The sequence below is a fragment of the Protopterus annectens genome, chromosome 3.part0, assembly GCF_019279795.1.
Source record: "Protopterus annectens isolate FY-2018-M chromosome 3.part0, PAN1.0, whole genome shotgun sequence".
Lineage (NCBI taxonomy): Eukaryota > Metazoa > Chordata > Ceratodontiformes > Protopteridae > Protopterus > Protopterus annectens.
Genome location: NC_056731.1, coordinates 479,412,387 through 479,424,954, shown reverse-complemented (window position 1 = coordinate 479,424,954; position 12,568 = coordinate 479,412,387). Strand labels below are relative to the sequence as shown.

General features: G+C 40.1%; 1 protein-coding gene across 1 annotated transcript in view; it reads right to left on the bottom strand.

Moving 5' to 3' along the window:
• Positions 1–8,242, bottom strand: part of ADCY1 (adenylate cyclase 1) — a 1,911,278-nt gene extending 1,903,036 nt beyond the window's left edge. The window contains exon 1 of the mRNA XM_044065602.1: positions 8,141–8,242. Coding sequence (XP_043921537.1) covers positions 8,141–8,242 — 102 coding nt within the window. The remainder of the gene's footprint in view (positions 1–8,140) is intronic.
• Between the last annotated feature and the right edge of the window lie 4,326 nt (positions 8,243–12,568).

Sequence of the window (12,568 nt, the reverse complement as noted above, 5' to 3'; positions counted from 1 at the left end):
CCTGACACTTGACTGCCCAGCAGGGCAATGCTCTTTATCCACCCCTCACCAACCAAGTGACTAAGCAGCTCACCCTACTATTCAGGCATGACCAAAGGGCAACTTCAGGTGTACTCTCCAGTCCAGCTGGTGAATCTGGGTATCCTGAGGCAATGTTACAACTGCCTCATGTACACAGACAGCCCTCTCCTCCTACCACAAAACAGTAACACATGTGAGAGATGCAATTATACAGCCAAACTGGAGGCTAAGGTATCTCCACCAAAGACTGGAACAGACAGTCATGAGGAGAAGGTTAACACTTACACCACACCTCCAGCCTCATATAGACCTACTAAACCAGCACTGGCAAAAAATACACATAAATACACAAAAATCATACTCGGAGGCTCTAAATAAAAACTTGCAAAAGCATCAGAGAGCTCCAAAGCAGACACCCATAAAACCTGCACCTCTCATCACAAACCAGACAACACATAAAACACAAAATCAATGTGCCGCACAATCACAGCCCTTAAGGCAAAATAACATACCTAACACACTAGTAATAGATGACTCAATAGTCAGGCACACTGATGCCCCACTCAATAGGCTGGACAAGGAGAGGGTTACTGTTAGCTGCCTGTCGGGAGCCAGAATCTGCCACATAATACAAGCACTCAGGTCACTCCAGAACAAGTACAAATATTACTCTGTCATTGTTCATCTTGGTGTGAACGACCTGAGCCGTACCTCCCTGGACTACATGAAAAGAGACATGGAAGAGCTCTCTGATCATGTAGCCCAGGCGGGTATGACCCTGACCCTGAGTAGCATCCTGCCCTCACCAAGAATGATACCTCAGTATAAAGAAAAAATTATCAATTTCAACAATTGGCTAAGCTTCTGGTGTCATTCAAAGGGGATCCAGTGTCTGTCAGCCTGGGATGACATGCTCGACAAGCTGCATTGCTTCACAAGAGACGGCTTGCACCTGTCACCCCTTGGCTTTCGAATACTGGCCAAGGCTCTTGCTGTCCCCATAGTGCCTTTTTTAGGCAAGGCTCAAAATTCAAACCCACCTCCGTAAAAGGCACAAGTAAAAAACTGAGGGTTATGCTACTCAACGCCAGGAGTTTAAATCTCAAAATGCATGCACTCAAAGCACTCCTAAGTATGGAGAACATCGACATCTGTGCAGTAACTGAAACCTGGTTCAAGGCTCCAGAGAGCACTCCAGCACTACTGGGCTACAACTCATACCACACATTTCGGCCACAGAACACGGACCGAAACACAAAAGGAGGGGGTGTATCCATATTCATCAAGGATACCCACACCTCCAGGTTAGTGGCGCAGCATGGTGCCTCTGAGATCATCCATGTGCAACTAACATTGGGCAAATCTGCAATGCAAATTGTGGCCTGCTACAGATCACCCTCCATGACCCAGGACCACCACTCTGCCTTTCTGGAGACACTGGAAAACATAAAGGTCCTACTGAACACCCTGATCTTGGGAGATTTCAATTACCCTACCATTAACTGGGAAAACTACTTGAGTACAAATTCCCAGGCTCAGTGCTTCCTGGAATTTATCAACTCATATGCCCTGGATCAGCTGGTAAACTCCCCTACCAGAGGCCACAACATATTGGACCTGGTCATCACCAACATGGGTGACAGGTGCTCCGTACCGGAGGTCAACCCATCACTGGTTAGATCAGACCATAAACTAATCACCCTGGATGTCCACACCCCCCCCCACCACCCCCAACCAAGGAAACCACAGTGAAAAACTTTTCTAAAGCAAACTTCACCTTACTTAAGGCAGAGGTGGTAAGTTTCACAGCCCCCACGCTAAAGGATAACACTGCCCAAGATGCAGAATCCTTTACAATTGCACTCTATGAGCACTTACAAGGATGCATGGATCGTGCCATCCCTAGCAAAACCAAGACTCACTCCCTAAGAGAAGGAAACCAGTCTGGTGGACCACTGCCATAAACATGTTATACAACAAAAGGAGGAAACTAGTTCAGAAAAAAAGCAAATCCCAAGAAGGAAAGACATCCCTGATCAGTATCAGTAAGAAACTAAAGCCCTTCATAAAATCATCCAAGGCTAACTTTGAAAGAAAAATAGCCAAGGATTCGAAAGATAACCACAAAGCCTTCTTTAGCTATGTCAAGAATCTAAGTGGCAACTCGCAGATATGCTCTGAGATAGTGCAAAATAGCACAAAATATACTGAACCTACTGATATTGCCAACATACTGGCAGATAGAGTCAGTGCAAACTTCACCTCCCTCTCACCTTCAAAAGGGCCCACAACAATACCAGAAAAGTGTAGTGTCCCGAAAATCACAGAAGCACAGGTGAAAACAGCTCCAGGTCTGACTCTAAACCAGTCACAAGTGGTGTCCCGCAAGGCTCAGTTCTGGGACCCCTACTGTTCGGCATATATTTCTCAGAAGTACAGGCAAACACAGGAGGACTATGGCTAACCAAGTTCGCCGATGACTGAAAACTGGGGGCCATAACTGACTCTCCGGCTGACACAGGCATCCTCCAAAAAGGCCTTACTGAGACAGACACCTGGTGTCAAAGTCATGGCCTTAAGCTAAATGCCAAAAAATGTATAGTCATCCCGTTTGGGAAAAACAAAACACCCACAAATTACCACATAGGTGGCAGCCCCCTTAATACAGAAGAGGTAATAAGAGATCCGGGGACCCAGGTAGATAGTAATCTCTCCTTTGACAATCATATTGCCAAAGTAGTTAGGATATCCTTCTATGTGGCCCATCTAATTACTAAGGGGTTCGCATCTAGAAATAAAGAGGTTATAGTGCCCCTCTACTCGTCACTCATCAGACCCATCATAAAGTACAATGCCCCATTTGGGATGTACCTCACAAGACATTTCCAACAGCTTGAAAGACCACAAAAGCACCTCACCAAGAGGATTACTGACCTCAAACATATGTCCTATGCAGCCCGATTGAAAAAACTCTGGCTGTACTCAGTGGCATATCACTTACTCAGAGGTGATCTCTGCCTGACTTACAAATCCATGTCCAACTCAGAATTGATGGACATACTCCACCTAAAGAAATCCAAGTCACTGCGAGCCATGCGCTCTAGTGAGTTAAGCCTCGCCACAACAATAAATAGAACATGCTGGAGGGATAGATTCCTGTCACAGAGACTCCCCATGCTTTGGAACAAAATTCCTAACTACATTAGGCAAAGCCCCTCACTAACACTCTTCAAGAGAAGCCTTGATGAGTGGATGGGTAACAGAAAGTACACCCCTGGGATCACTTCATTGGCTCTGCTTGACAGAGGCTCAGTTAATTAATCAATGGGGCGGCGAAAGCCGATACACTCTGGCTAGGCTTATAAATGCCCTCGGGCAGATAGCCTAGTACCTACCTATGAACCTAAATCCATTTTTTGAAAATTGGTTGTTTGCCCCTCCTAAAAGAAAAACATGCATTCTTTTCTTTCAGTCTTTTGTGGATGAAATCAGACTTTCATTTTTCTGATGTTACTATGTCTACCAGCAACTTCCGCAGTGGTGCCTCACAGCAAGAGGTTCTCCAGTTCGATTGTCGGCTGGAGTGCGGGGAGTGCCTTCTGTGTGTAGTCTGCATGTCCTCCCCGCGGTTGGGTGGGTGTTCGAAAGACATGCGTAAGTGGGCGTGCCTTCATTGAAGGTTGAACGTCAAAATCTACTGCCAATCATTAACGGACCGGAGTTCCGCTGTGGCGAACCCTAACTGGGAAAAGCCGAAAGACAACAACTATGTCTACCAGCAGGGAAAACTACTAATTGGATTATATGTTGTGCACTTCCTGGTTAACATACATCAAACAAACAAAAACAAAAATGCATTACACAGGTCAGCTGTAGTTCATAATACATTTTTTTCAGCCAGTTTAGATCTAAACCATTTAATCACAAATCATCTTCATACCCAAATTTGTGTCAGTATAGACCACAGCTGTAGTAAACAATCCCATTAAATGAGAGAGAAGAATATTCACAAGTGATGATACTTAAATGCATGCAGATTGGTCCATGTAAAATACAAGTATAAGCTATTAGCACATCATTTGAACTTGCATCTACCATTACTACCAGTTATAACAGAAAAAGGCAACCAGTGGGGCAGGGGAGGATTCACAGCTGGGTTTCTGTGAAGGTACTAAATGCCCTTAGTAACCCTCATCCATCTTTTTACTGAAGCCTTGCTACTAAATATTTAATTTGTTTGTGTGTGTGTGTGTGTGTGTGTGTGTGTGTGTGTGTGTGTGTGTGTGTGTGTGTGTGTGTACATACACATGTATTTAATTTATTTATTAAAACTGAAATGTACTCCACTTCCAGTTATAAACCATAAAGGTACAATATACATGTCCACACAAACCTCTCATCCCTCCTGAAGTGAGCAGCCAAGTGCTCCAGATTATGCAGAATGGTCCGCATTTGACCATAAGCGAACCCACTGTTCTGAATCGAACAGCTTTGTCTCTGCTACACAGCTTTTGATTGGTTTATATACTGCAATTACTGCCAATCAGCATTACGGTATACAAACCTATCAAATAGCTACTCCGCTGTTCCATATTGAACAGTGTTGGCTATGCTACACAGTTTCTGATTGGCTCATATTCTGCAATTACAGCCAAACACCATTGCAGCATAAAAACCAAATAACTGTTCCTGAGAAAGGGAGCCAATGAGAGCTCCCAAATACGTGACCATTCGTGTACCAGGGGTGGTTGTGGAAAACTGCATTTAAAAAGAGGGAGAAAAAATAAAATAGAAGCAACACAGTACCAAAGTAAATACCTGCAATAACAGCAGTTAAAAGGATTCCTTTTAACTCTCGGTATTGCAGTTATTTACTTTGGTACTGTTTGCCTTCTATTATATTTTTCCCCTCTCTTTAAATGCATACCTCTCAACCTCCTAGTGTAAGAAATAGACAAAACCAATAGCCAGATGTAGTGATAAAGCCACAAAATTACGGACAATTTTTAGATATTGCTCCTATAAACTTAGCAAGTTGCTTGAATAATAGTTTTTGTGTTACCATACCTGATCTGAATGGCTATGAAGTCTGACACACAAATTTATTTCTGCCTTTATCTTATTTCATTCCTCTGTGATTTGAACAGACCAAAAATATAAGGCAAACATTTGGTCATTCTGCAAAATTCTGGGCAGTTGAGAGGTATCACAAGGGGTGAGTGTGTGTGTGTGTGTGTATGAGAGAGAGAGTGAGTGTCATAGCTCTCAACCTCTTAGCACAAGAAATCTGGACATAGCCTTAATTAAAGGCCTTAAAAATTAACCAGTTTTAAATATTGCTCTTATAAAGTTAGAAAGCTGCTGGCATAACAGCCTTTGTGTTACAATACATGTTCTGAAGAATATGATGTCTGAAACTCAAATTTCTGTCATTACCTTATTATTTCATTCCTCTGTGATTTGCCAGAAAACTTCATATTTTATGAGGAATAGACCAAAAATATGAGGCAGAAATGTGGGCCTTCTGCAAAATTCTGGGCAGTTAAGAGTTATGGCAAGGGTGAGTGTGTGTGTCTGTGTGTGTGTGTGTGTGTGTGTGTGTGTGCGCATGCATATATTTTGATTGAAAGGGCATAGTCAAGGTATGCTTTTTGCCCAGTGTGAAAATAAGGTGTTCCACATTTGGGCTGTTTGTCACACATTTGCTATAGTCTGTGTTCCACATTGGCCTCTTAGCAGGTTGAGAGCTATGCTCCTGAATTTTGGGGAACACATTTAATTTGTTCTCAGACTTTTGTTCCATCCCTCCTAAATTTGGAGTTAATAGTACCAGTAAGAGTAACTAATATGGAGCTTTTCCCTAACTATTTTATGTCCATAACTCTGGAACCAAAAGTTGAAAGATGTGACACACACACACACACAGTGCTCTTTAGGTACAGACTTGTTTGTTTGTGTCTTTTGGCTTTTCCCGGTTAGGGGTCGCCACAGCGGACCTCCGGTCCGCTAATGATTGGCAGTAGATTTTTACGTGCCGAGTTTGCCAGCCCTGATGCACAACCTTCAACGAAGGTACGCCCATTCACGCATGTCTCCACACAGAAGAAGCTCTAGCTAAGAATCGAACGTCTTGCTGTGAGACGACAATGCTACCGCAGCACCACCACCGCAGTGTCAGGTATAGACTTGTTATAAAATAAAAATCATGTTTATTACAGTGCTTTGCAAACGCTGTTTACAAACAAAAATTAGTGCACTCAACAAAACAAATAAAATGAGCAATCACACACTCATAAATAATCATCATCATAAACCATGTCATAGATGAAGATCCCTAACCCTAAAATCCGTATTCTCCTCTCTAACCCTAAAGTCCCAATTGCTTCTTAAGCCTATATAACACTTCCCCACCCATTCCAGATCACTCCCTAAACTTAAATTCCCTTATACCGCCTGATCACTATAGCTCAGTAAACCTAAATTTTCCACCCCCTCCCCTAAACCTAATGTTTTTATCACTCCCTAAACCTAAAATCCCCTTCCCCTCTGGTCCATGATCTCTCTCTAAATCTAAAATACCCATCCCCAATCCTAAAGCCCCCATTGTTCTGTAAAACAAACTCCCTGTCCCCTCCCTAACCCTAATATTTCTATTGCTCCCTAAGGCTAAAATCCCTGTCCCACTCCATAATAATTTAGCCCTCACTCAGTCACCCAAACAAAACATTTTGGGCAAACAACTATTACAATTGCAATAGTGAATATGTTGTATACATGTATGTCCTGCGAATGTTATTACATCGGAAAAACTGTAAGAAGTTTAAAACGCAGGATATATGAGCATAATTTGGCTATTAAAAAGAAAGATAAAACAAATTCTCTTGCTAGACATGCACTCATTTGTCCTGATTTCAAAAAAATTTGTATTCCTTGTCTTAGAGAAGGTGGACAAGGTTTTGTTTGAAGGTGATCTTAACAACATTTTAGAGTGCAAAGAAGCATTTTGGCAGTTGTATTTAGGTGCAGATAGTGTACCCGGATTAAATGAATCGATACATTTGAAATGTTTTTTATTATATAGGTAAACTCATATGTACATATTTTACATATTCATTTATACAAAACAATTTTTTAACTACAAAGAAAAATAGAAAAAAATGTATTTTATAAAACCAAAGATACACAGATGTATTTATTTATGTAAATTTTCAGTTTAAATTTGTTTGATGTCATTTCCTGTATGTTATTAGAGACAAGATATAAAAGGAAGTTTGGGTAGGGTAAACTGTTTTTTCTGAAGAAGTTCACATAATAAAAAGTGGATGAAAGCGTTAAAAAATACACTGCTATAGTGTGGTCTTTGGATTTGTTTTGCAGGACTGGTTCTGTTTGTGGTTTGTTTTGGTTTTTGGAGTTCTCTTAATATGGAGCTTTTCCCTAACTATTTTTTGTCCATAACTCTGGAACCAAAAGTTGAAAGATGTGACACACACACACACACACACACATCAACACACAACACACAGTGTTCTTCAGGTACAGACTTGTTACAGAATAAAAATCATGTTTATTACAGTGCTTTGCAAAAGCTGTTTACAAATAAAAATAAGTGCACTCAACAAAACAAATAAAATGAGCAATCACACACATAAATAATCATCATCATAAACCATGTCATAAATGAAGACCCCCAATCCTAAAATCCATATTCTCCTCCCTAACCCTGAAGTCCCAATTGCTTCTTAAGCCTATATAACACTTCCTCACCCATTCCAGATCACTCCCTAAACCTAAATTCCCTCATACCGCCTGCTCACTATAGCTCAGTAAACCTAAATCCCCCCCTCCATAAACCTAATGTTTTTATCACTCCCTAAACCTAAAATCCCCTTCCCCTCTGGTCCATGATCTCTCTCTAAAACTAAAATCCCCATCCCCAATCCTAAAGCCCCCACTGTTCTGTAAAACAAACTCCCTGCCCCCTCCCTAATCCTAATATTTCTATTGCTCCCTAAGGCTAAAATCCCTGTCCCACTCCATAATATTTTAGTCCTCACTCCACTCCCTGTCTCCCTACCTAAACCTAAAAGCACCTTCCCATCTCCCTTTCTGTACTTACCTGGTCCACAGCAAACACTTGCTTGCATCCATTTCCTAGGAAACGAGCAGATGGTGCCACAGCTGTGTTGCTCAACTCACATTCAATTTTGAGCATTAACATATGATCGGATGGGTTTACAGCCAATTGAGACCCTGTGCATGCTTCTGACAATCAAACAGGCTGGAACACCCACTACACCAGACATAGATGGTAAATCACTTCATATGCTATGAACAAGGTGAAGAGATATTGGCCACAATACAGAATGCCACTATCATGGGCTACAGTAACACCCTATAAAGTTTTACTACTATTAAGAATTACTACTGTTATTATAAAATGCTTGTCAATAGGAATGTGATGATAGGTGTCTTTTAGTTCCAGCTTTATAACAAAAGGTAGTAAAGGGTAGTGGTACAAGATAGTCAAGTGATAGCATCTTGAACTTCAAAGTCTAAAGAAAAAGATTTATACCAGAAAGATCTAGCACTGGGTCAAAGAATCCTTTCGGTCTGAAAACTAGAACAATTATTGAATAATACCCTTTGCTTGGTAGATTGGAAGACACTGGTTCTATGACTTTTTGAGAGAGCATTCTGTGTTTAATGAGAAGAAACAGAGGAATCTGGTTCCCTGGGTAAGGGAAAATCCACTGGCAATGATGGTGGATTACCACTAAAGAAGTACATCCCCTTTGGATTCCATTCAGAACCCAACTCACTGAAACAATCTGATTCCTTTAAAGAAGATGAAGTGTCAGAAACAGAAAGGCTTCCAAGGTTGGGGGGACTGAAAAGGCAGGTAATCATGCTAACTGACAGGAATGTTCTTTACTTTTAGAGGCATTTCCTTTTTTAATGAGCCTCCTTCACATTACTATAACCTTATGACTAGTTCCATGATGCATAAAACTATTTGTTTATTGGAAAAAGGAACTAAAGAGGAAAAAAAGGCTATCATTTGTAGTGAAAAAGGAGGGTTAAAAAATCTGAGTCAGTCGAAGAATTAGTTTTGGCATAAGTTGCACAGAGACCAAACACAAGTCTATTTCAGAGAATGTAAAACCTCAGATTAAACATCAGGAAGATTTTGTGTTTGAAGCCAAACAAATTTCCTCAAAAGTGATCTAGATGTAACAGATCTGAAGGAAGACTTAGCAGCATTTTAAAATATCCTTAGTCACTGGAGAAATGGATATCACAGAAGCATTTAATGAATTCTGAAACTCTGACGAAGGAAGGAAAGTTAACCATAAATGTCTCTACATTCCAAAAATACATACAAACAATCAATATATGAACTTGACAGTTTAAAATCCTGAAAGTTAAACAATACATTTATGTTCTTCTTACTGATCACTGCTGCAGTAGCCTTAACACTGTGGGTTATATCTTGCACAAGATATAACAGATGGCCATTTTTTTTAAGCTTCATGGTACCTTCCATGAGCCCAATCAAGTCAGTCAGATTCAAGTGAGCTGGCTAAAAAGAGGTTTGGGCACCAAGCTCTTCAGACCTTTCCTGCCACTGAACAGCAAGTTCTTCTGAGGCTTACGAGGATCAATGGTTGGCTTGTGCTGCTTTTTGCTAGGCAAATAAGTTCCCTTTGGGAGAAAAAATCGGCCATTTTAGAAAATTGTTTATTAATACATTCTTGTTCAGAAAATGTATCTTAATGCTATGAGTTTGTGTTTTAACTGACTGTCATGAGACTGTACTGGACATTTAAAAAGAGTGCTCCTTTTTCTGTCAGTTTAAAACCTGTTTTAAGTAAAGAAATCCATTTTTCTGTGGATAAATTGTGTTTATTATACTTTGTAGGCCTGTCAAGGTTTTAAAGTCCTCTCTACTGAAATGTCAGCACTTAAATGCTGACTGCTAACAAGCTGAAAAAAGAGAGTGTAAACACAGGAGAAGAGCTAGTTTTGAAAATCTCTCTTACCCATACCCTTAAAACTTCTTTTTGCAGGGGGGCAGTCACACTGCACCCCCCCAGCCCCGGAACTTGTATATACTAACTCTGAACTTGACATACCTCAGAGAAAAGGGAATATACTGAGAAATGGAATTTCTGACTTACTATGTAAGCCCATTTTTTCGGTCATTCAGTATCCAGGTTTTGGGACTCACTCTACTGCGACTTTTCAAATGTTTAAAACTTTTTAAAGTGCTTTTTACTTTGTTTTTGTGTGGAAAAAGTGACTTTTGAAGACTTAACTTTTCTTTTGCTGTTTGTTTTTGGCTAAACATGGAACAGACACAGTAGTGCAACGGTAGCATTGTCACCTCACAGCAAGAGGTTCTCCGGTTCAATTCTCGGCTGGAGTGCCTTCTGTGTGGAGTCTGCATGTCCTCCCAGCATTGGTGGGTTTTTTCCAGATACTCCGGTTTCCACCGATGTTACATACACATGTCTGGAGTGTTTCTCCCTGGCCTCTACAGAAAATTGGCTTTGTTCCAAGTCAAACTTCCCTGGTAAACAAAATGTTAAATAAAAGTAAAGTTCCACAGTCAGTCTTTCTTCCAGCCACAGAAAGAAAAAGTTAAACAAACAGCCTTCAGGACCACAGTAGGATAGCAATTTGCCTTAGACCACACACACACACATATATATATATATATATATATATATATATATATATACACACACACACACACATATGTATGTATATATATATATATATATATATATATATATATATATATGTATATATATATTCACTTCATAAGCTCGAAATACTGAAATCTCGAATTTCAGTATCTCGAGACCATGAAGCCGAAAATCCATAAAGTTGAAACCCCAGAAGTGCGAAATTTAAAATTGTGACTTCTATACAACACATACCGCACACACAGACACAAACACCTACCCGACATACAAGCAAGGGGGCAAGCTCCCCTGCACCCCCCAACTTAAATATACTAACTCCGATATCGCACTACACAGACAAACACACAGAAACACCACTACACAAGCTACATTCCCCTCGCACACACACATCACACTGACAAAACACACGGACACACACTAAAGCCCCTACCCAAAACCCATAAAACACAAATACTTACCACACATACACACACACACACACACATATATATATATATATATATATATATATATATATACATACATATACATATATAAACACATACACATATTCATATTTTGTGCCTTCACCTCTGGCTTGCCACACAAATTACTGCATCTAAGCCACTTGGAAATCCAAAGCTGATATAAGTATATAAAGCTGATTTAAGTATATATTTTTTTGACTGTAACTGTTTCAGTAATATTTAACAATCCTGTGCTACACTTAGGTTGTAGTTTTTACCAGTATTTTGCTGTATTTTGTTAACATATCTGAGTTTAGTTCCAATGTTTCTTTGTTTCTGCTCTGATTTAGTCTCTTTTTTTTTTGTAAAGCTGATGTAAGTATATATTTTTTGCACTAATTGTTTCAGTGATATTTGTCAATCCTGTGCTGCTCTTAGGTTGTAGTTTTTAACAGTATTCTGCTGTGTTATGTGAACATATCTCAGGGCTTACTTCCAAGGTTTCTTTACTTCAGTTCTGATTCAGTCTCCATTTTTTCAGTTTCCATTTTTTTATCCCACCCACCTGCCTGTCCAGGTGCTGTTGTATTCTTAAAAGTTGGTGGCTTCTGAGTTGCTTGCCGCTACTATAAATTTGATATTGGACACTCCTCCCATTCCCATCGCATCAGCTCATTCTACTGTGTACAGTGAGATCATTTGGGAAGGCCCATCCCCTTAGTTTCTTAACCTTGAATTATCTTCTGTTGCCTCCCTTCCTACTTAATTAATAACAAAGAACTTTATTCAGCTACTTTTAATGTTTTTGTCTCTTCCTACTTTATTACTTTATCTTGCTTTTACTGCTATTTCTTAAAGTGTTCAGTTGTATTTATTCTGTTGTATTTATTACTAGTTGTTAGTAGTCTGATTAAATTGTAATTGTTACTCTAAGTGTCTTAGTTTTGGTGAAGAGACTTAGGCTTTAGGTCAGTTATTTTACATTAAGAAGATTTGCGGTCTGCACTCTTGTGAGAGGAGAGGGTAGCCTCTACCCTTCTGAGCTGGGTATTGCTGGGTGATGGCCTATTTTGTCTGTTGTTCTAAGTGTCTTTGTTCCTGATTAAGCACTTGGGTTCCAAACCAGGTATTTTACATTAGGAAGATTTGTGGTATAGACTCTTGCAGCAGGAGTGTATAGCCTACACCCTTCTAAGCTGGTGATTCCAGGTTGAAGGCTCATTTGTTATTCTGAAAGTGTCTTAGTTCTGGTTTAAGCACTTGGGCTCCAAACCAGTTACTTTACATTGGGAGGGTTGTGGTCTGGATTCTTGTGGCAGGAGACTGTGGCATACGACCTTCTATGATGGGAATTGCTGGTGAATTGCTACATTATTTAAACTGCTTTCT